We start from the raw sequence: 22,480 nt of genomic DNA, 5'->3' as shown, positions 1-22,480 counted from the left end.
TCCGATACATGTGGAGTCGCCAGCTGCTCCTTTTCACCTGACAATGAGGAGTTTCACCAGGGAGACGTAGCACGTGGGAGAATCAGGCGCTCCGACCAACCAGAGGAGGCGCTAGTGCAGCGACCAGGACACATACCCACATCCGGCTTCCCACCCGCAGACACGGCTAATTATGTCTGTAGGGACGCCCAACCAAGCCGGAAATAACACAGGGATTCGAACTGGCGATCCCCGTGTTGATAGGCAACGGAATAGACCGCTACGGTACCCAAACACCCCACGCTGAGTTTTATAAATGAGGCCACTGGTCGGTTATGATGAGGCTGAGGTCACTTCTCTAATCTTTAATTGATGGTTTTAGAAAAAGATTACTAAAAGTCGTGCAACTGTTGAGTGTCTTCTAATTTGTATGTGTGTGTGTGTGTGTGTGTGTGTCCACGGCAGGCACTAGTACGGATATTTTCAGGCAGACAGCCGCTGCTATACAGCTACCAGGGCTCCCTTCCCAACCTGCCTGTACCCACCATAAAGGACACAGTCAAGAGGGTGAGAGGTCACCGAGTTCTGGCCACATCTTCCTGTTTCCACAGCTTTGGTTGCTCTCAGTAACCACTAAGTTTTAAAACTAGAAGGTCCAATTCCTGGAGAGAGTACATAGGTTAAGTATTGGCAAGGTGGTTAACAGATGGTTACTAATGGTATCCAAGTGGTTGCTTGACATGAGGAAGTGTTTACCAGTGGTTGCTATGGGATTACTGTGGTTTTAAATGCATAGCAACCACAATGCATGCATAGCAACCAATGATACAACAATCCCTTTACAAAACTAAATGTAACACAGTCCATTCATAATGTTAAAAGCAGATGTTAAATATTTTTATAAGTCTGTTATTTCAAAGAAATAACAGCACATCTCCTAAAGCAGCGGAAGGTTTTTAAGTTCAGACGGAGTTACTTGATTAAACATCATGTAGGGCTACTTAGAGTTCGAACTTTGGGAGAGAATGGCTGGCAGGATTTAAACCAATGACTGGGCCAGTCTATGATCACGTAGTATATATGTCTTTAGCTGGTTGAGCCACCAGGATGTGACCTGAAGGATTTTTGTAAATTGAGACGGTGGGAATATGAAAGAACAGGAGATGTTTGAAAAGGCTGCAGTGGGATTTGAGTCCAGCCCAGCATAGAAAGATGTAGGCCTTAACCAAATGGTTGTCAGACAACAATGTAAATGCCTGAGGGGAAACGAGGTCACAGCAGCAGTCAGTAAACAAACAGGCCAAAAATAGCACACATTTAGACTGTTAAAGATACAGAGACTTGTGCAATATCACACTCCTATTGGCTAAAAACAATTCCAGCTTTGTCTTCTGTTCATGGACAGAATAACAGATGTTATCAGTTTATACATCAATTATACTACATTTAAATGCTCGTGCAAGCTGTGTAAATGTACCTCTCTGGCTTCCTCATACTTAGATTTACTTCATGTATGGTTAGATACTCACACTCCAGTATTTGCACATGGGAGTAGGGGCAGAATGGGTGCAGAACAGCATATGTGCATCACTCGCTGCTGTGTGGGTGACCATTTCATCTCGTTCTGTCTCTCTCTCTCTCTCTCTGTGCAGTATTTGGAGTCTGTGCGTCCGCTGATGGACTCCAGCAAGTTTGACCGTATGAAGGTTCTGGCTGCTGAGTTTGAGAGCAACCTGGGTAACAGACTGCAATGGTACCTCAAACTCAAAGCCCTCTGGGCCTCAAACTATGTAAGTGTCCGAGTGTTATTCCCTACGCGCGAATGTACTGACATCTGTGGTGCCGTTGATATGTTCACTGACGTTTGACCAGTGTAAATCCCAGAGATCAGTTCAAAACGAAATGTAATCACCAGTGCAGCCAAACTGTCAGACAAAAAAACATGGTTGACTCTGAGTTTTAGTATTTTTTAATGTTGTGCGATCTGTTGGTAAAGGTTTTTTACGGGTTTGTTCAGTTTGCCACAACAGTTTTGCTTGATCTCGAAACAGGGAAACTCATCCCCGACAGTAATGAACTTGTAGAAGCATTCATTGTCTTAAATACATCTGAGATAGAAAGTATCATAAAGATCATTTACGTACATGTAAATCTTAAGGATTGTAGTTTTTACATTTACTTCACATGTCCAATATGTGTCAGTTTTCCAGCCATCCAATGCGCATTTATGCCCCTTTTCCACTGCATGGTGCTGCCTCAACTTGACTCGACCCTTTTCGACTCTACTCACTTTACTTTTGTGGATTTCGTTTGCCACTGCAGATAGTATCTCCTCACGGCAAAGCCCCGCTGGTCATTTGTGGGCGTGTTGACTAGTTTTGTTTTTTTAAAAGATTTTATTTATATTTAAATAAATATGCATATATTTATATTTGTTTTATTTTATTTATTTATGGTTTAGTGGTATTTTCGTGTCACCTTTTAGTATCGGCTCAGCTCACTTGGAACCTCGACGGAGGTAGTACCAAAAAAAGTACCTGGTACCAGGTACTGTCCCTAACTTTTGCCCAATGGAAAACCAAAAAAAGCGAGTAGAGCAGAGTTGAGCTGAGTCGAGCTGGTACCATGCAGTGGAAAAGCGGCCTTAGATAACCCGTTAATGCAGTAGCTGCTTGTGTGAAGCTGGGGTCTGAAATATTCATTCCTGATGGATGTGTAGGTCATGTGACTGCTACTATTGGAGCTGTTAGTTTCCTCATAATAAGTCGTGTGTGTGTGTGTGTGTTGGGTTATGTTGTGTTGTGTTGTTGTGTGTGGTACCTCATGTTAGTCTCCTCCGGCTGAACCCCCAACACACACACCTTCTTGCCTCTGCCCTGCCTCACTCTGACTGCATCCACTGTTATTTTGTTCCTTCACGGGGACTTCACTTTGACATTATAGTCCCATGAATCTATGGTCACATGACTTTACAGGCACGTTATGGCTTTGAGCTTTGTACTGTTGTTTTCTTCTCATGTTGGGAATCAAGGAAATGAAGTTTATTGAACCGTCACTCTCGGGAATCAGGAACGCTTTATTTGTCATATCATTTCCCTCAGCCCACAGCAGTGCAACACAAAGACAAAAACACATATCCAATAACTACAAGAACACACATATCCAAACTAACACATATATTCAAACTAACCAAAAAAAATCACTGTCCAAGGGAACGAATGCCAGCCAGATGACTGTCGGAACTGCCGGTCTGCATGGGCTAGCAGTTAGCTTAGCCTGCCCCGCTTCTGCGTCCTGTCAGACCGTCCTTGGTGTTTCCTCTTCGGGCACAGCTCTTCGGGTGCAGCAGACCATGCTCCCTCAGCCAATCCAGCACCAGCTCTCCCAGCCAGACACCCTCAACACACCTCCCTGCACTCCACACAACGACACCAAAAACACCACAGTCGATGCCAGATGAGGCCTCCGCCAGACCGCCCTCGGTGTTATCGGAACTGCCGGTCTGCATGAGCTAACAGTTATTTTAGGCTGCCCCACTTCCGCATCCTGTCAGGCAGCTCTGGGCAGGGCCGTGGTCCCTGGGCCCACAGGACGCAGCAGACCAAGCTCTCCCAGCCGATCCAGCGCCAGCTCTCCCTGTCGTTAAATGAAGACAAAAGTTAGGCGCAGACGTGGACAAAGACACTGCATAGACGGTACTGGGTGAGGCCGCCGCAAACGTGAATTTGCGCCGCCATCTTCCCACACCAGAAGTGGAAAAGGCAAAGATTGTGAGCAAAATGCAGAGAATGTTAATGAAACATTTCTGTCCGTTTGTTCCTTCAGGTCAGTGATTGGTGGGAGGAATATGTCTACCTGCGTGGGCGGAGCCCCATTATGGTCAACAGCAACTATTATGGCATGGTAAGATCTAATACCAAACAAAGAAACACTTCAGACTGAAGACCTTTGCGTGACATCATAGGTTGGCTTTTCCAACACCAGGCCATGTTGTAACAGCCCTCCTCCAGTTAGCAGACTATCCCGTTGGGTTGTCCATTACACGGTTTGACCCGTGGGTTGATTCAGTGTTCGACCCCAAACAAAGAACAGACTTAAGAGAGTTTTGTTAATGTGTCCAGTGGCCATTCATGCAGACATGGAGCAAAACCGGTCCCACATTTCCCCGCTGCAGGGAGGAGAGGGCCCTGCCAGTCAGAGAAGAAATGATGTTCTCTAGCAGCAGAAAGCTGCCTCACAGATGTGACATTTATTATTATAGAGAGCAAAGGGGCTCGTCTCTGTGGTTATCAGTGCACCTGACCTTTGAAGACGGAGCTTTTTGTGTTATTTTTTTTAAAGCGTTGAGGTTCTTATTTGTTTTTCCATGCAGTGATGTTAACGGAAGGTGAAAGGTGCATGCAAAATGGGTTTGTTCAAATACATTTTAAGAATGCATCTTGCGAAAAGTACTGACAGACATAGATCAAGATCACCCCCCCGAAGGTTTAGTTTGGTTCTGATCTTTTTTATTCACTGCAGGAGGATGTTTGTGAACTTCACAGGGGTTTTCTTCTGCTCTAATTGAAGAGTTAACCCGTTATTCACCCAGCAAAAGTTTTCCCTTTCTCTTTCTCCAGGACTATCTCTATGTGACCCCCACCCCCATCCAGGCAGCACGGGCAGGGAATACCATCCATGCCTGTCTACTCTACCGGCGCAAACTCAACAGGGAGGAGATTAAACCTGTAAGTCCACTTCCTGTCGAAGCCAGCCATCCCCAGTCTAAACCAGTTGCATGCGTTATACATGCAGCGTGTAAGCTGCTGCGCCAGTTGTTTCAGACCAGAGATGGAGACATTCATTATTCATGTTGCATCTGCTGTGAAATCTACCACCATTTGTACCTTCCATTACCACGAGTGCATGTTAGTATATGTAAGGCCAATGGGAATGGAACCCCTGACCCGGGCAGTATTAGTGCCATGCCCTACTTATTGAGAATGATGGGTAAAGTGTTGGTCTCCTTACCAGTACACTGGGAAAAAAGCTTGTTTTGATTGTTGATTATCTTTTTGCTGTTGATTTAGAAACAGTAGTATTAGGCGTCCGGACAACATAGCAGTCTATTCCGTTGCCTACCAACGCGGGGATCGCGGGTTCGAATCCCTGTGTTACCTCCGGCTTGGTCAGGCGTCCCTACAGACACAATTGGCCGTGTCTGTGGGTGGGAAGCTGGATATGGGTATGTGTCATGGTCGCTGCACTAGCGCCTCCTTTGGTCGGTCAGGGTGCCTGTTCGAGGGGGAGGGGGAACTGGGGGGAATAGTGTGATCCTCCCACGCGCTACATCCCCCTGGTGAAACTCCTCACTGTCAGGTGAAAAGAAGCGGCTGGCAACTCCACATGTATCGGAGGAGGTGTGTGGTAGTCTGCGGCCCCTTCCAGGATCGGCAGAGGGGGTGGAGCAGCGACCGGGACGGCTCAGAGAGCGGGGTGATTTGCTGGGTACAATTGGGGAGAAAAAGGGGGAACCCCCCCCCCCAAAAGAAAGAAACGGCAGTATTGTCTTCATGTTAAGTCATTAATTAATTTGAATGGTGGATACACATAGGAGAGAGAGAGAGTGTGTGTGTGTGTGTGTGTGAGTGTGTGTGCGTGTGTGTAATGTGACTGCCTGAGCTGCATCCATGAGTTTGTTTTTGTGCATTATGGGTTGTATGCTGAGTGAATAACATTGTGTGTGATTGTTCATACACGGTGTGTCAATGTGTGTAGTTCTGGCTGTGTGTCCATTTGTTTCTCAGTCATTTGTTTGAAGTCCATCTTCCCTCATGTTCTCACCCCCCCCCCACACCTCTATATATTCTCCCTGTCTGGATCTCTACACTTCATATCTATCCCTTCTCCTACTCTGATCCTCTTCTCCTTCTTTGCTGCACTTTTCATCTTTCCTTCTCTCTCTTCTCTCTCCTCAATCCTGTCATTTTCCTCTTTCCACTGTTCTCCTTGTGTCCCGTCCTCCTCTCCTCTTTTCCTTTGTCTCCTGCTTCCGTCCATCTCTCCTCCTCTCCTCTCCTCTTGTCCTCTCTTCTCTCCTCTCCTGTCTCAGAGTCGTATCCCAGGTACTGTCATTCCTCTGTGTGCAGCTCAGTGTGAAAGGATGTTCAACACCTCACGCACTCCTGGAGAGGAGACTGGTAATCGTACACACACACACACACACACACACAACACACACACACTCATACTCAATGATATACGCACAGATAAACCAACACACACAGACACACAACCACACACTTAAACAGATTAAAACCTACATAGCCACATATATAAACATACAAAATGTTTAAATTCTGTACACTTTTTAACTCCTTTCACACATACCTGTAAATGTAACTAAATGTAACAGCGCATCCGGGTGGTGTGGCGGTCTATTCTGTTGCCTACCAGCACAAGGATCGGCGGTTTGAATCCCCGTGTTACCTCCAGCTTGATCAGGCGTCCCTACAGACACAATTGGCCGTATCTGTGGGTGGGAAGCCGGATGTGGGTATGTGTCCTGGTCGCTGCACTAGCGCCTCCTCTGGTCGGTCAGGGCGCCTGTTCGGGGGGGAGGAGGAACTGGGGGGAATAGCGTGATCCTCCCATGCGCTACGTCCCCCTGGTGAAACTCCTCTCTGTCAGGTGAAAAGAAGCGGCTGGCGACTCCACATGTATCGGAGGAGGCATGTGGTAGTCTGCAGCCCTCCCTGGATCGGCAGAAGGGGTGGAGCAGCGACTGGGACAGCTCGGAAGAGTGGGGTAATTGGCTGGATACAACAGGGGAGAAAAAGGGAGAAAAAAAATGTCACAGCACAATGATCTGGGTCTCCACCCCATGTTGACAGTAATGCACATGGAGCCTTGTACCCGCAAACATCTTACACGCTGGCGTGCTGTATGACTCGCTGTTGATTCTAAAAGAAACCCCAGGTCCTTACAAGTGACACAGTCCATTATCTTTAGTCCATAATGAGATTCAAGACAATGGTGTGGAGTTGTACGTGGTTCGAGTTACACATCATGGATTGTGGCTCAAGTCCATGCGGTGCATGGATGCATGTGGTCAGTGGAAAATCAACCTCCAACTAAACATGGCGGTTCCCAATTCCCCAGTAAACCCATGTGACAATCCAACTAACATGAGTGACCCAAAAAAATAAAATAGAAAAAAAAACATACAGCAAGAAAGAACATATCCATGACGCCGACCAGCCTGTTGAGAAAACCAGCACCACCAACACTACAGATGAGTGCCAGATCACCGCTTCACAGCCATGATCAGAACCCAAGACAGCTGTCTACATTCTGTCAGGTCCATGCATAGGACAGAAAAGTGTGTGTGTGTGTGTGTGTGTGTGTGTGTGTGTGTGTGTGTGTGTGTGTGTGTGTGTGTGTATGTATGTTTGTGGTCTCGGTCAAGGTCTCTGATTCATCCATTGTCCTCTATCATCTCTCACTGGTCTCCTTCCATCTCTGGTCTGTCTGACTTTTTCTAGGCTTTGTCTCTAACTAACCTCTCTTTTCTCTGTCCGCTCATTTTATCCTCCCCTCCTCTCCTCTCCTCTCTCCCTCCCAATTCTTGCGTTTATTTAATCGCTCCTTCCCCTCGATGCTTTCCCATCATCTTCCTCTTTGGTTTTTCCCCTCTTCCTCCCCTGTTGTCTTTCTGCTTGCTCTCTCTCTTTGCCCCTCAGTGGTTGTTGAGGTCTTGGGCTCCTTGCTGTTCTTCTCAGTTTGAGCGGATGTTCGATTCATGTCGAACCCCCGGGGCTTTGACAGGTAGTGTATGTAACACCCATTCTCCAGACCGGACCAGTCATTATTTCAAGACTCAGTAAAATCCCGAGGCATCGATGGAAATGCGCGTGAATCCCCCACCCCAGTCATGTCTGTGGGTCACATTGCTTATTCTGGCCTTTCCAACGTGGCAAAATCATTTCCAAGCAGAAACAGGAACTTAAAAATATAGAAATGCCTTTGGAAGCAAAAGTTTCATTACTTGGCTTCATCCAATGTTTCTTCTTCTATTGGCCAGTTTTTATTCTACTTTTTTTGGCGTTCTGCAGATAGCCAGTATTGCTTCACTTCCTTTTGGTAAATGACTCCTTATTTAACACACTGTGGATGACGGGGCCGATCAGAATGAGAAAAGATTGACAGATGGATTGTTGCTGTCTGCTCCCATTTTACTGAAGTGTAATTCACAGAGGCAGTGTGTCCCACGTTGGTGTCACAACACAATGGAATTAAAACAAGGAATCAGAAACTGACTGTACTGTAACAGGAAGTAGCTCATCATAGTTTTTGGTCACATCTGCCCCATAAAGTAGGACAGCATAGGCTGTGATGATGTCACAAGGGGAAAGTTGATGTCTATCAACAAATGTCATACCAGTATGGTAAATGGCATTAAATTGTATATCATGCACTCCTGTACACCACATGATACTCAAGGCTCAGCATTTTCGGTTTTTATTTTTCAAAGCCATCCAGCAAGCCATATTTCACCACAAGAGGACACTGTTACATAACCTCACACGAACAGGAACAACTTTTGGATCCATGGAAACATAAAATCTGGGTGAAAATCAGTTTAAAAATCTGGGTATTTTTCAGTGAAAATTGGTAAAAACCGAAAACACTGAGCCTTGAAGATACTATATCATACACTGGAGTTGGGTACATAATTTCTAAAGTTATTTTCTGGACTCATGTAATTAAGTCATTACTGCTTTTGGGCTCTCTCTGTTCTCTCGTTGTGTGAAGACACTGTCCAGCACTGGCAGGACAGCGACTATGTGGCGGTGTACCACAGGGGGCGCTACTTCCGGCTGTGGGTGTACCAGGCAGGCCGGCTCCTTTCTCCCAGGGAAATAGAGTTTCAGATCCAGAGGATCCTAGATGATCCTTCTCTTCCCTCCACAGGAGAGGAGAAGCTCGGAGCGCTGACCGCCGGAGACAGGTCAGCCTGAAAAACCAATGGTTGTTAAAGCTGCAGTAGGTAACACGAACATTCCAATGCAAAACCTTCCGCCTGTGCTGCCTCGTATCACCCTGCTAAGCCCCTCCCACCAAATGACCTCCAGATTGCTCTTCAGCCCCGTACACTTGTGTACAACATGTAAAAAGTTATTTTTTCAGCGAATCTCTTAGTTACATGTTTATGTGAAGCGGCTATTTCGAGTTGGTCTTGTTGATTTGTAGGGTTAGGGTTATGACCACAAGCGACCAGCAGGGCAGGGTGGACACAAATTGATCATGTACACGCGCATCTGCATTTGGAGGAAAACCAATAGGAACATTCTCTCTCTGAAATGACCCGTGATTGGCTAAAATCTTCTGTCCCAGGCTAGATTTTCTTAAGCCAGAATACAGAGCCAAGATGAGGTGCAGAACTCTAGTTTTCTCTCAGACCAACTGAATTACAATATGCTGAAAGGGAATTATGGAATTGTTATTTGCCCAATGATGCAAATAATGCCTACCAGAGAGTTAAAAGGTTTTAAATTATCCTAGTGTTGTATTCTGTCATTAATACAGTACAGTCTCTCTTATAAGGCAGTTGTCTGTTCTTCCCCTTCTTATCTCATGTCTTCCAGCTCTCATCCCACCAAGGCCATTTCTCAAATTAGTGTATACAGACTTGCTACACTCAGTGAGTCTCCCACACGTTCCTCTTTTATCAACAGCAATCCATCCATTATCCGAACTGCTTATCCTGCACTCAGGGTCGCGCCATTATCCGAACCGCTTATCCTGCACTCAGGGTCGCGCCATTATCCGAACCGCTTATCCTGCGCTCAGGGTCGCGGGGCCGACAGTTAGCAATAGGCCTTTATTTGTGCACCTGGAGAAGACGCCTTATAAGACTGTCTCTGTAGTATCACACATGGACTTTAAGCATCTATCTAAGCAATGTAAGATAAAGTTAAACATGGTATAAGTCATACATGGTGAAAGATTAAAAGTAAACAAACATCAAATATGAATTGCCCTCACAACCCCGAAACAACCAGATATAAAAACAGTTTCTTTCTGCGGGCTGTCATTCAAATGAACGCTCAACACTGTCAAATGATCGAACCATTTGTATATACTGTACTGTACATTGTACGTATACTGGTACACTCTGTCATGTCCATCTACCTCAGGCATGTATTTAAGTAACCTGCCAACATTTATTTCAGCATCTCTGATATATTCTCAAGGCTCAGCATTTTCCGTTTTTATTTTTCAAAACCATCCAGCATGCCGAATTTTGCCACAAGAGGGCACTGTTACACAACCTCACACGAACAGGAACAACTTTTGGATCTGTGGAAACATAAAATCTGGGTGAAAATCAGTTTAAAAATCTGGGTAGTTTTTGGTGAAAATCGGTAAAAACCTAAAACGCTTAGCCTTGTATATTCTCTGCACCACTGCACTTTATCACCTCTTATTTCACCTGTATAAGTCAATCCTTGTGTATATATATCTGAAGATTGTTGTGTTGTGGTGTTGTTTTTCTGTGTTAAGTAAACTGAGAGAGCCACAAAACCAGAGTCAAATTCCATGTAGTGCAAACCTACATGGCCAGTAAACATGATTCTGATTCTTATACTGATGAAAGCAATGAACATGATTTCTGTAGGTCTTGTCTAAAAGCAGCATGTCTGGTTTCAGGACACACTGGGGAGAGAAAACTAAACTCCCTCATTAGTTTCTCAGAACCCAGCACTCAAGTCAGTTTCATAGTATGCCTGGGTTACTTCCCCTCCCTGCTGAAACACTCACACACACACACACACACACACACACACACACACACACACACACACACACACACACACATATATATGGGCAGAAAGGCTCATCACAAAGGGCGTCCTTGTCACCCATATGAACCACATCTGATTCTTTCCACCTGCCTGCAAACCACAACCCCCACTACACATGGTTTACAAAGTGCTTGACAAAAAAGCATTAAGACAAAATGTAGATAATCCACGAAATCCGTGTAGACAACGTGGCTTCAAAACTAATTCAAAAATATTTGAATAAAAGAAACCACATCTGTAACAAGCAGCCAGTAAAGAATGACTACAAGAAATTAAAAGTACGTATTAGCAAGTAATTTAAAAGGTCTTGAATTAGCAAACATAAGCTAGCCAGGCAAGGAATCCCACAGTCCAGGGGCATTGACGATAAAAATGCAGTTATACGTAAATTTGATTCTCATTCCCTTCTAATTCATTTCCCAGGATTCCATGGGCCAAGACCAGGAAGGAGTACTTCAGCAGTGGGGTGAACAAGCGCTCGCTGGACTGCATCGAGAAGGCTGCCTTTTTTGTCACTCTGGACGATGACGAGCAAGGCATGATGGGAGATGACCCTGGGGGCAGCCTAGACCGCTATGCAAAGTCCCTGCTGCATGGAAAATGTTACGACAGGTATTTCCTGTCTACAGTGTGTGCTCTGTCTCATTAGAGTTTGGCTAAGAATCTCAGTATTCTGTCCAGAATTTGAGTTGATTGATTGATTAATGGAGTTTGTCCCCCACATATTCTAGGTGGTTTGACAAGTCCTTCTCCTTTGTCATCTACAAGAATGGAAAGAACGGTCTGAATGCGGAGCATTCGTGGGCTGACGCACCTGTGGTGGCTCACCTGTGGGAGGTAGTGGAGCTGAGAGGGGTGTAGGGTGGGTTGTCATGGTGGGCTATTTTCCCAGTTGTGTGCTCAAGTGGCGTCAACTCCTTACAGTGAATACCCACTATTTGTTTTAGAAAATGCCAGCGTATATAACAGAGTAAGAGAATACTTGTCACTGTCCGGTCATCTGATGTCACTGTCCAGTTGTGTCATCACTGTCTAGTCATGTGATTTCCCTGCCTAGTCATGTGATGTCACACTGCCTAGTCATGTGATGTCACTTTCTAGCCATGTGTTGTTACTGATTAGTCACATGATGTCAATGTCCAGTCACATGGTGTCTCTGTTACACCATTTGTTGTCCCTGTCCAGTCAGTGTGAGATTCCTGCTGGTGTCAAAGGAGTATGTTACCTGGGGTCAAGAACATTTTCACCAAGCAGATGTTTCCGGACTTTTATTATCAATTCCAGTGCACAATAAGTAGAGCCCTTTAGTGGTGAAAGTTGTTAATGGGGGTTATAAACTATATTAAAGGTGCTATGTGTAATAATTCCGGTTTCTTGAGACATAATACAACTTGTAAATATCATCAGGGGGTTGTTGAGGTTTTTACTGAAAGGAAGTAAATGACACCCAATGGGAAGGTGTTGGAAACTGGCTGATGTCAGAAGATGTGCTGAATATCCACTGTCTTGTTTATTTTGATTTTGTTGTTGTTACTGACATCATCATTAACAGAGGGAAGAACTCGGAGAGCAGTTACACATAGCCCCTTGTACCAACACTGGTTTAAAGTCTACCGCTTTGACAAGTCAGTTAGTGGGTCATCTGTATCACCACCAGTCACAGAAAATGGACTGACTCACTCTCTCCGCTGTTTCCCAGTATGTCCTGGCCACAGACAGCTTTCAGCTGGGGTACAATGAAGAGGGTCACTGTAAAGGGGAGGTGGATTCTTCTCTGCCACGCCCACAGAAACTCAGCTGGGACATTCCACCAGAGGTCAGTCCTGCCGTCAGTCATTTCCTCCTTGTTATGTCCTGCCCTAGAGTTCAAGTTTTCTCTCTAGTCTGAGTCTGTTTGACCTGCCGGTCTTTAACTCTTTTGTCTGTTTTCCCTTTATGCTTTTAAAATTGCACAGCACTTTTTTTTAGCATGCTTTATTAATAAATTGAAAATACCCGATTATTCATCCAGAGCTGGCATTTTATTTTATTTTTTGGAATTTCCCCCCTTTTTCTTCCCAATTGTATCTGGCCATTACCCCATTTTCCGATCCGTTCCGGTCGCTGCTCCACTCCCTCTGCCAATCTGGGGAGGGCTGCAGACTACCACATGCTTCCTCTGATACATGTGGAAGAAAGAAGCGAGCCGCTTCTTTTCATCTGACAGTGAGGTGTTTCGCCAGGGCTACGTAGCGCGTGGGAGGATCACACTATTCCCTCTAGTTCTCCCTCCTCCCCCCGAACAGGCGCCCCAACCGACCAGAGGAGGTGCTAGTGCAGTGACCAGGACAAATACCCACAACCGACTTCCCACCTGCAGACACGGCCCACTGTGTCTGTAGGGGCGCCCGACCAAGCCGGAGGTAATATGGGGATTCGAATCGGCGATCCCCGTGTTGGTAGGCAACGGAATAGACCGCTACGCTACCCGGACGCCCCAGATCCGGCATTTTAAACAGAATCTTTACTTTGCACTAGCCTGTCGTCCCATTGAAAAACACAGGCATGCTCATGCACATATGTACACACACACACACATGCAGACTTTCCTGCATTCACCTGGCCAAGGGCGTCATTCTCACCCCTCTCCGTTTGGGTCTTTCAGTGTCAGGAGGAGGTGTCCCGCTCTCTGGCAGTGGCTCAGGCTCTCGCTGACGACGTGGATTTTCATGTTTTCTCCTTCCGAGAGTTTGGAAAGGGGAAGATCAAGAAATGTCGGATCAGCCCCGACGCCTTCATCCAACTGGCACTGCAGCTGGCCTACTATAGAGTGAGTCTTTAGCCTACACATACACAGGTCAACAGAAGGGTTTCAGAAGAGAACCGAGGAAGTCATTTTGACCAGTTTAAATAAGTGTAGTCAACTTTGAACTGTGGTAACATGTTTGATGTTATGACATCACAGCTGTGTATGTGTGCTGTACCTCAGTTTTGTGTGGTGTTGAAGTTATGTTTTACTGTTCTATCTGCTGTATTCTGTGTAACATGTCTGTCTGTAAAGAAGATCGTTTGTTTCTCTGTTTGTTTGTTTGTTTGTTTAATTATTGCGACACAGTGGTGCAGTGGTTAGCGCTGTCGCCTCACAGCAGGAAGGTCTTGGGTTCGAACCCCGGGGTTGTCCAACCTTGGGGGTCATCCCATCATCCTGTCATCCCATCGTCCTCTGTGTGGAGTTTGCATGTTCTCCCTGTGTCCACGTGGGTTTCCTCCCACAGTCCAAAGACATGTAGGTCAGGTGAATCGGCTGTACTAAATTGTCCCTAGGTGTGAAAGCATCGGCCCTGTGATGGCCTGGTGGTCTGTCCAGGGTGTCTCCCCGCCTGCCGCCCAGGACTTCTAGGATAGGCTCCAGCATCCTACCACCCAAATTGGGATAAGCGGCTTGGATAATGGATGGATGGATGGATGTTTGTTTAATGATTTCTTGATACAAAAGCCAGTTCACACAGCAAATAAGATGGCTCCCTGATGAATCCTGGTACCACCTTCAATCTAAGTCTGTCCTGCTTTGGTTTCTTCACTTCTCCAGGACCGGGGGACGTTCTGTCTTACCTATGAGGCGTCCATGACCCGCCTGTTCAAAGAGGGTCGGACCGAGACCGTCCGCTCCTGCACCAATGAGAGCTGTGCCTTCATCAAGGCGCTGGATGGAGGAGAGGTTTGTAACACAGAAAACCTGCAGGAGTTCACTGTTGATTCAGTTTAGGTTTTATTTGTTTAAGATTTAGGTGGAAACCTGTTTATAAACGTGTAACTCAGAACATGAGGATTACTTTATTTTACCAAGAATTTCAGGAGTTTGTCCTGGTTAGTTGGAGCTGATATCACAAGACATGCACACAGTACAGGACCGGTGCACATTATGCACATAAATTGAAGTTGATTGACAGCCAAAATTTGCACATACTGTTAGGTTTTGTTGGAATGTTTTTATAGTTTTTATTTGTATGTAGATCAGATAAGATGTGCTGCATTATAATATGCCAAACAAAAACACACTTCAAGTACCCGTTCTAAATTTAAAGGACGATCAAATCTGACTAAAAGAAAAGGTCCATGTGACAGAGTTCGAATGGCTCTTAAGTAATCAGCTGTTGGCGGTGCCACTTTTCTCCAATAGGAGGCGGATGTGTGCAGGCGTTTGTTACGTGGTGCCTCAGAGAAGCACCAGAGCCTCTACCGTATGGCCATGACCGGAGCCGGTATCGACCGACACCTCTTCTGCCTCTACGTTGTGTCAAAGTACCTGGGAGTGGATTCGCCTTTCCTCAAAGAGGTGTTTTGAGTCTGTGGTACTCATGTTCAGTTGTCCTGGTCAGCATGAATTCTTACCTCCAAGTCAAGCCGAGAAGGCAACGGTAGTAAACAACTTACATAAGTAACTCTGTGTGTGTGTGTGTGTGTGTGTGTGCGTGTGTGTGTGTGTGTGTGTGTGTGTGTGTGTGTGTGTGTGTGTGTGTGTGTGTGTGTGTGTGTATCAGGTGCTTTCAGAGCCGTGGCGTCTATCCACCAGTCAGACTCCTGTTCAGCAGGCGGAGCTGTTTGACCTGGTCAACCACCCAGAATACATCTCCTGTGGAGGGGGCTTTGGTCCGGTGGGTACTGCCACACCTCAGAACTCAGTTTATAAATGGCTACTGCATTGACTTTAAGTTTTAACACTGTCATGTCAAGTTTTTTGGGTTTTGCCCCTTTCCTTTAGTGTGTTATATAGCTGGGAGTTGTATGGAAAAGGTCTGCAGAGTTACAAAGTCCAAAGTCCATGCCAAAGAGAGTTATTCTCTCTGCCTGAAATGCCTCATTTGTAATTTAGTGTTTCCTTCCGTTACTTATCTGCATCACTGTGTAGCACATTCACAGACGGTGTTGCAGCACATTCTCATAATGCCTGCGTAGCGGCTTGTTTGGCCCTCCCTCAGTCATTTTCGGTTGAGCGGACAGGTCACAGATTTTGGTGCAACACTGGGAAGGGTTTGGTTAGCGCGTATCGCAACGCCAAGGAGACACCGTTTTCTTCTGTGCCAAGGCAAATCCCCTTCGTTTGGACTTCTGAAGGAAAACGAAATGAAAAGTCAGTGGTTAAAATACTTTTTTGCCACTATTTCTCAGCAGTACAACCCCAGCCTTTTATGTCCCCTTCATTTTATCGAGGACTGCTACCTGAACCAGGCACAGTTCAGTGCTTGATTTTCAATTTGTTCACCTTCCCTAAAGAAGAAAGTACCAGACAACATGGGATACAGTTTCATTTATCGGGCCAACCACAGCCATATGCCAACGTGTTTGTTCACGCCTTGCTTTTGGCTAGGCTAGTGGTAAAAGATGGGGCTGATCCATCTGTAAAGGGCCGTGTCGAGGAATCAGAAGCGCAAACTGTAATTAAACATTACATCAATGAAATGTTTGTCTTGTATTGATCAGACCAAACGGCTTGTGAATACAGTTTCAGTGCAGACAATGTATACAATGAAGCTAAAATTATTTAGGGCGCTAACGGCGATTTGCTCAAAACAGTACAGCCATGCACTGAGCGGTCAGATTGCATGCCTTTATTTCAACCATATCCGCTCAAAGTCATGGTGCTATTTAATATACTCCAGCATACAAATAAGACGATGCAGGGAGATACTATACAATCGTTTGGCGACAGCAGAGTAACATTTTACTAGCTAAGTAACCTTTGCTATTTCCAGACAGCAGACGTGTCCCACTTCAGTTGGCATTTTAGCACATGTCCCACACATACACCGACTAACAGGGGCATGTATAGAAACATTTTATATACGGCTTGTAACTGAAATCCACCGTTATATAACGCAATAAGCAGATAATGAATGTAATACCAGAGACGTCCTGCTGTAATCTTTGTTGCTGTGGATGTTCGTGCTGTCAATTTCATATTCAGGCTCAAACATGTTCGGATGGATTTGAGAAGAGGCCATTTCCAATCAAGGATGAGAAATTATTGTAGCGAATTCGAGAGGCAACCACAGGAACTGCTGCAGCCGGGACGCGAACCGGTATCTCCTGCACCGCGGGGGACATCGCTGACCGCTCGACTAAAGGGTCCGACCCATTAGCCAAGGGCCAACGTGTCTACTTATCCATGCACGTTACACTACCCCCCCTCCTTTCGGGAAGTGCGTCCCCGCGCTTAAGCAATCAGCTCCTTCACGCCTCTGGGCGCATACGCTTCCGATGGCCTTATGGTCTCACCATCCCACTTCTGACACCAATGTAGCGAATTCGGGGGCAACCACAGGAACTGCCGCGGCCAGGACGCGAACCCGTATCGCCCGCAACGTGGGAGACATAGCTAACCGCTCGACTAAAGGGTCCGACCCGTTAGCCCAGGGCCAATGTGTCTACTTATCCATGCACGTTACACTACCCCAGCTAAAACAAACTAAAACAGCTTGTTTCAGGCAGGATGAACTGAGGGGCTGCATAGAGGGCCAGTATAAGATACATGAGGACATTTTTTGAACTGTTAATCAAGCAAAACTACACCAGTGGAGCTCCAGAATAAAAATATAGAGCTGGAATGAGCATGAAATCAATCAATCAATCAAGTTACATTTTATATAAAGCACTTTTCTAGCTGCAACAGCCACTCAAAGCGCTTTACAAAAACATTGACCTGTAACCTGTAGTGCAAGTTAGAATTGGGGATTCTAATATCTATCATTAAGTGTAACAATACAGACTGGATCCCTTACTGTGTCAAGTTTAAATGAAATATTACAAACTGGAACTCTTAGTACATTCTCTTGTTTGTAAGTGAAACTTTACAGACTGGAATTCTTTTCATGATGACATGGACACTTTAATGATACACCCAACCTGTCTCTCCTCTGCAATAGAAACTATGCAGCTATGTTTTAGCACATAACGTTTCACTTCAAACACAATATCCACCAGGAGCAACAGATTCTTTAAAGGTTAATGAAAGTCTATGGCACAGAGAGCAGGGTCAGGTCTGTCAGTTTTCTTCCCAGCTGTCATATCACATCATATTACATCATATTACATCACCAAACCGGGCGGAGATAGAATTCAAACAGTTGCCTCAAATTTGATTTATTTAAAAGGGGACTGCATAGTTGTCTTTTTTTTTTCTTCCAAAATGTCCGTACTTTCTAGTCACCAACATTATTATTTACCAACAACTTTACAGCTCCAAAAATGTGACACTGTAAAAAGATATCTTTAACATGTTTATTACATGGGTTTTCAGCACCTTGCCAGTGTACCAGTATACCTACCACCTTCCAGTTGTCACTTATCAATGTCACTGCTGATCCATTTCAGGGCCTCACCCAACATAAAGGCTCTGAAGTCCAAACTAATTATGATACCAAGAATTTTCAATAAGAGCCAAATCTGAGAGCAGGATATGTTTATTTTGATATCCGACATATATTCCTTAAAATGGCTTTTTCAATCTGTATATGTGTGCAACAAATGCATTAGCATAATTATTAAAGATAGTAGTTTCTTATTCATGTCACACGTTTCAACAAAACCAAATCTTACACTGCTTAAAGCTAAAAGCATATACTGCAAGAACGCATTTGTTAATATTCTAAGATTCCTTTTTTAATACTGCATTTTGACTTCTGTTTCTGCCCTGTTCTGGTCTTCTCCAGGTGGCTGACGATGGCTACGGCGTCTCCTACGTCATCGTGGGAGAAAACATGATCAACTTCCACATCTCCTGCAAACACTCGTGTCCAGAGACTGTAAGCATCACGTTGCCTGCTACCAGTCCTGTCTGCGTCGTTGGGTGGTTTGGGGGGTTAATGTCTGTTGTTGTCGAGGTGCAGATGAGCAGAGCTTTACATGGTATTTTTCAAACCGTTATGTCCGATAAACATGATGGATATTATACTAATGGTCACATATAAGGTATGTCGGGATTGTAAATCTTCCCGGTCACATATGGTATGGGAGAAACACTGGTGGCTCTGTCAGTACTGATATTTTCTTATTACAAAATAAAAACACTTATTGCTCCAATGCTGACATTGGCTGATTCGGTTGAATGAATAAACATATTAAAACACACCTGACATGCTGATCACCAATTAACAACTGTAGTAAAGAGCTGAGGTCAAGGCCAAGGATTAGCCATACACAATCAGGGAGTGCAATGGCCCTCTCTGGTGGAGAAAGACTGGGTTGGGAAACACTGTGCTACATCCACACCCCTTTATATCCTTTTATACATGGACACCACCATCACTGTCCTCTACAGCTACACCCCTTTATATCCTTTATCAATGAACCCCTCCATCACTGTCCTCTACAGCTACACCCCTTTATATCCTTTATACATGGACCCCTCCATCACTGTCCTCTACAGCTACACCCCATTATATCCTTTATACTTGGATCCCACCATCACTGTCCTCTACAGCTACACCCCTTTATATCCTTTATAAATGGAACACCACCATCACTGTCTTCTACAGTCACACCCCTTTATATCCTTTATACCTGACACTACCATCACTCTCTACATCCATCCATTATCCAAACCGCTTATCCTGCTCTCAGGGTCACGGGGATGCCGGAGCCTATCCCAGCAGTCATTGGGCAGACAGGCCACCAGACCATCACAGACTCTCTGCATCTACATCCTTTTTTTAATCCTTTTTACACACAAGTAGAACAAGATAGGCTAAAAACAATTGTTTACTTACTCTTTCAAGGAATGAAATGATGTCATAAAGTTATGTTATTGATCTGATGTCACAATTACTTGCTCATCTGTTATCACAAGTAATCATGACCAATTTGTGGCCTCTATAGTTTGACTCTTTTCATTCTATTCAGTCATTTCACTGTTTGAATGTAAGCTGTAAAATTTATAACTCTCTATATATTTCTCTTTCCCTCAGGGTGCCCACAAGTTCGGTGCTCAGATTAGAAAGGCCCTGCAAGGCCTGCTGCAGCTACTGTACCCCAACCAACCAGAGAACAGCAAGCCAAAGGAGACCTGGCGCCCTCTGCACCCCGACCAATCAGAGAACAGCAAGGCAGAGGAGAGACGAGACCATGGCAAGAAAGACCAATAGAAGTTTACTCAGGAAGGGAATGTGATGGTCAGTTTTATAAAAGGGAAGGTGTGCATGTATTATATTATATTATATTATATTATATTATATTTTCCAGGGACTGCTTCAAGTGGTGAATGGCATTATTATTATTATTATAATTATAATTATTATTGTTATTATTAAAAAGTACACAAGACCTTTTGTCACAATCCCACATGCTATTCCAGATTTTGCGTCAATGTGGAAGCACAGCTTATTTGTTCACTATTTGGATTTTTTGGTTAGACTTTATTTATGTGGTTTCCAGATACTTTGGCCTTCTGTGTGACATGGATGTCATTAAGGGCAGCAGTCCAGTAAATCCCAGAGAGGATAAAAACATATATGAATGAACAAAAGAGGCAGGTAGCCTGCAGTACATTTATTTAAATCAAATTTTATTGGTGTAAACATCAGAGTTTTACAGTTACTGAATACAGCATCCATTACGAGAGAATTCATAACACAAACCAACTGAAAAATTTTAACATTGTGAGAAATGGGGGAGTCCCATACAAGTGACACAAGTCAAAGTTAAGGAAGAAATATCTTAAACTCTGTCATGTTGTGGTGACCAGTTCATGATTCCCAGTACAATATGTTATCCACCCCATTATTCAGACCCTGGTATTTTTTGTGTAACTGTCAGTTTTCAACCCCTATTGAATCTGTATGGTTGTAATGGTTTGAAAACCTGAGGTGGTGTCTCTCCCGTGTCTGTGCCAGCTTTGTTTTTCGGAGGAAACTTGAGTTGTCGGCTTAACTTTCCAAGAAAAGGAAGTTGCAAGGGAGGGAGGACAAACTGAAGCTGAGCGACTGACTGACTGATGGATTGACTTCTTTGTCTTTTCTGTCATTGTAGTTCAACATGACAACATGAGTGCCAACAAAGATATCAGGATCTTTTGAAGGAGTTAAGCTCCAGGGAAGAGCAGTGTCCCCCCCCCCCCCCAAAAAAAAAGGTTTTTAGCTAAACGGAAACATCGAGGACACAAGCTCTGTTGTTAACTAGCTTCTCTCTCTCTAAACTGCATGCCTGATGGCTTCGATCTCTTTATGACACGGAGGTCTCTGATGTAACCTTGCCTTCTGCGATAACAGAAATACTTTATTCAACCCCCCCCCCTCCCCCAAATGACCAAGCTGATTGACCTACAGTGTTGTTATATCTGTTCTACCTTCATCTTTATCGCCCAGTTATCTTTGGTACTATGTTTGGCTGCATCTGTGTGCCTTGGTTTTGTGTTAATCCACCGGTTGCATTACACCCGACAGGGCACTAGAGGGCGCACTAGGCCACTTCCTTCACCATCCGTGTTTTCCATCGCTAATGGCAATCTTGTTTTAACTATACAGTTCTGACAAAGTGGGATTTATTCCAGTTCATAGATCAGCTATCTTTTATACGTTATTATAATCCAGTGCCAAATCTCTGACAACTGTGTTCTCTGAAGTTTCTTAATTAAATCACTTATTGTGGCGGAGAATTCCCCGAGCGAGTTCTGAGCTTCACACCTTGACTGTACATAGAATATGACGTGTTATTTTAATGCTCTGTAGACGTGTCAAGGTAAAGATGGTTTTAAAGATGGGAGCTGTTTCTTTGTAGATAATTCAGGTAACTCCGCTAACATCTATATGCCTTTGATGGATAACGACGTCTTCTGTTTGTGTACGTCTCGCACATTTAAGTTTCTCAGTTCGTTATATAAAAAAAGACAACATAACAATGCAAGCTGATATTTTTTTAAGATGTGTGTGCTGGTAGCCGAGCTGTGCTGTGGGTTTGAAGTCCGTGGTGAATGTATAGTCATGGTAAGGCCGCCGTGTTCCCGCTGACACGGGCCCTTATGTGATTCACCTTTGCTTGCTGACCACATCCGCTTTTGTGTTTTGTTTTTCACTCCAGGCCAGCTGCTGAGCTTGTCTCACCTCGGACTTTTGTAAGCAAAGTTGCAAGAAAACATTAAATCAGTTTTTATGAAAAAGAGACTCGTTCATGTTTGCGTCCTGCCTCCTTTTTTGAACAAAGGGCTCCACACGCCGCAGCAGGTGTGCGCGGTGGGAGGGTACAGAAGGCATGTTATGGTGTCTGAAATCATTCCTCCTTTGACATTCCTTAAAGTGGAGTGAATGGTTCAGATGGTGTGTAAAAATGTTTTCAGGATTCTGTGTTTAAATCTGCTTGGATTTGGGATATTACCTTACATCAATGCGAATAACGGTAATTTCTACCAGAAAGGTGGTGGTGACTGTGCTCACCTAGCACTGTTTGCAGAAATCGGCCATTTACTACTACGACTATGACGACAACAACAACAACAACAACAACATTTTTGAATGCATAAATCTGGGCTGTTTGGGGTACACGAGTCCGTTTACTTTATTTTAATCACTACCACACAAAACTCTTACAGCTATTTGCTAGTCGTGTTTATTCATTATGCTTCAGGAAAGTGGACATATAACACATATAACGCAAAGCAGATTTTGTTTCCCAGTTTAAACCAGTCC

The 22,480-nt window shown here is 44.6% G+C and overlaps 1 protein-coding gene across 2 annotated transcripts in view; it reads left to right on the top strand.

The window, feature by feature from the left end:
* LOC130127473 (carnitine O-palmitoyltransferase 1, liver isoform-like) overlaps positions 1 to 21,955 on the top strand; it is a 34,366-nt gene extending 12,411 nt beyond the window's left edge. Inside the window, exons 5-20 of one of the 2 annotated variants that reach the window (XM_056297129.1) lie at positions 445 to 546; positions 1,632 to 1,769; positions 3,805 to 3,882; positions 4,599 to 4,706; positions 6,071 to 6,158; positions 8,773 to 8,968; positions 11,250 to 11,438; positions 11,558 to 11,663; positions 12,526 to 12,642; positions 13,471 to 13,635; positions 14,395 to 14,523; positions 14,986 to 15,141; positions 15,347 to 15,460; positions 18,515 to 18,607; positions 19,769 to 19,972; positions 21,876 to 21,955. In XM_056297129.1, coding sequence (XP_056153104.1) covers positions 445 to 546; positions 1,632 to 1,769; positions 3,805 to 3,882; positions 4,599 to 4,706; positions 6,071 to 6,158; positions 8,773 to 8,968; positions 11,250 to 11,438; positions 11,558 to 11,663; positions 12,526 to 12,642; positions 13,471 to 13,635; positions 14,395 to 14,523; positions 14,986 to 15,141; positions 15,347 to 15,460; positions 18,515 to 18,607; positions 19,769 to 19,945 — 1,956 coding nt within the window. In that variant the 3' untranslated portion in view covers positions 19,946 to 19,972; positions 21,876 to 21,955. The remainder of the gene's footprint in view (positions 1 to 444; positions 547 to 1,631; positions 1,770 to 3,804; positions 3,883 to 4,598; positions 4,707 to 6,070; positions 6,159 to 8,772; positions 8,969 to 11,249; positions 11,439 to 11,557; positions 11,664 to 12,525; positions 12,643 to 13,470; positions 13,636 to 14,394; positions 14,524 to 14,985; positions 15,142 to 15,346; positions 15,461 to 18,514; positions 18,608 to 19,768; positions 19,973 to 21,875) is intronic. The other variant, XM_056297128.1, reaches the window with a different exon arrangement.
* The last annotated feature ends 525 nt before the right edge of the window (positions 21,956 to 22,480 follow it).

The sequence above is a fragment of the Lampris incognitus genome, chromosome 17 (genome assembly GCF_029633865.1).
Source record: "Lampris incognitus isolate fLamInc1 chromosome 17, fLamInc1.hap2, whole genome shotgun sequence".
Classification (NCBI taxonomy): domain Eukaryota; kingdom Metazoa; phylum Chordata; class Actinopteri; order Lampriformes; family Lampridae; genus Lampris; species Lampris incognitus.
This window is presented reverse-complemented; position numbering and strand designations above follow the sequence as displayed.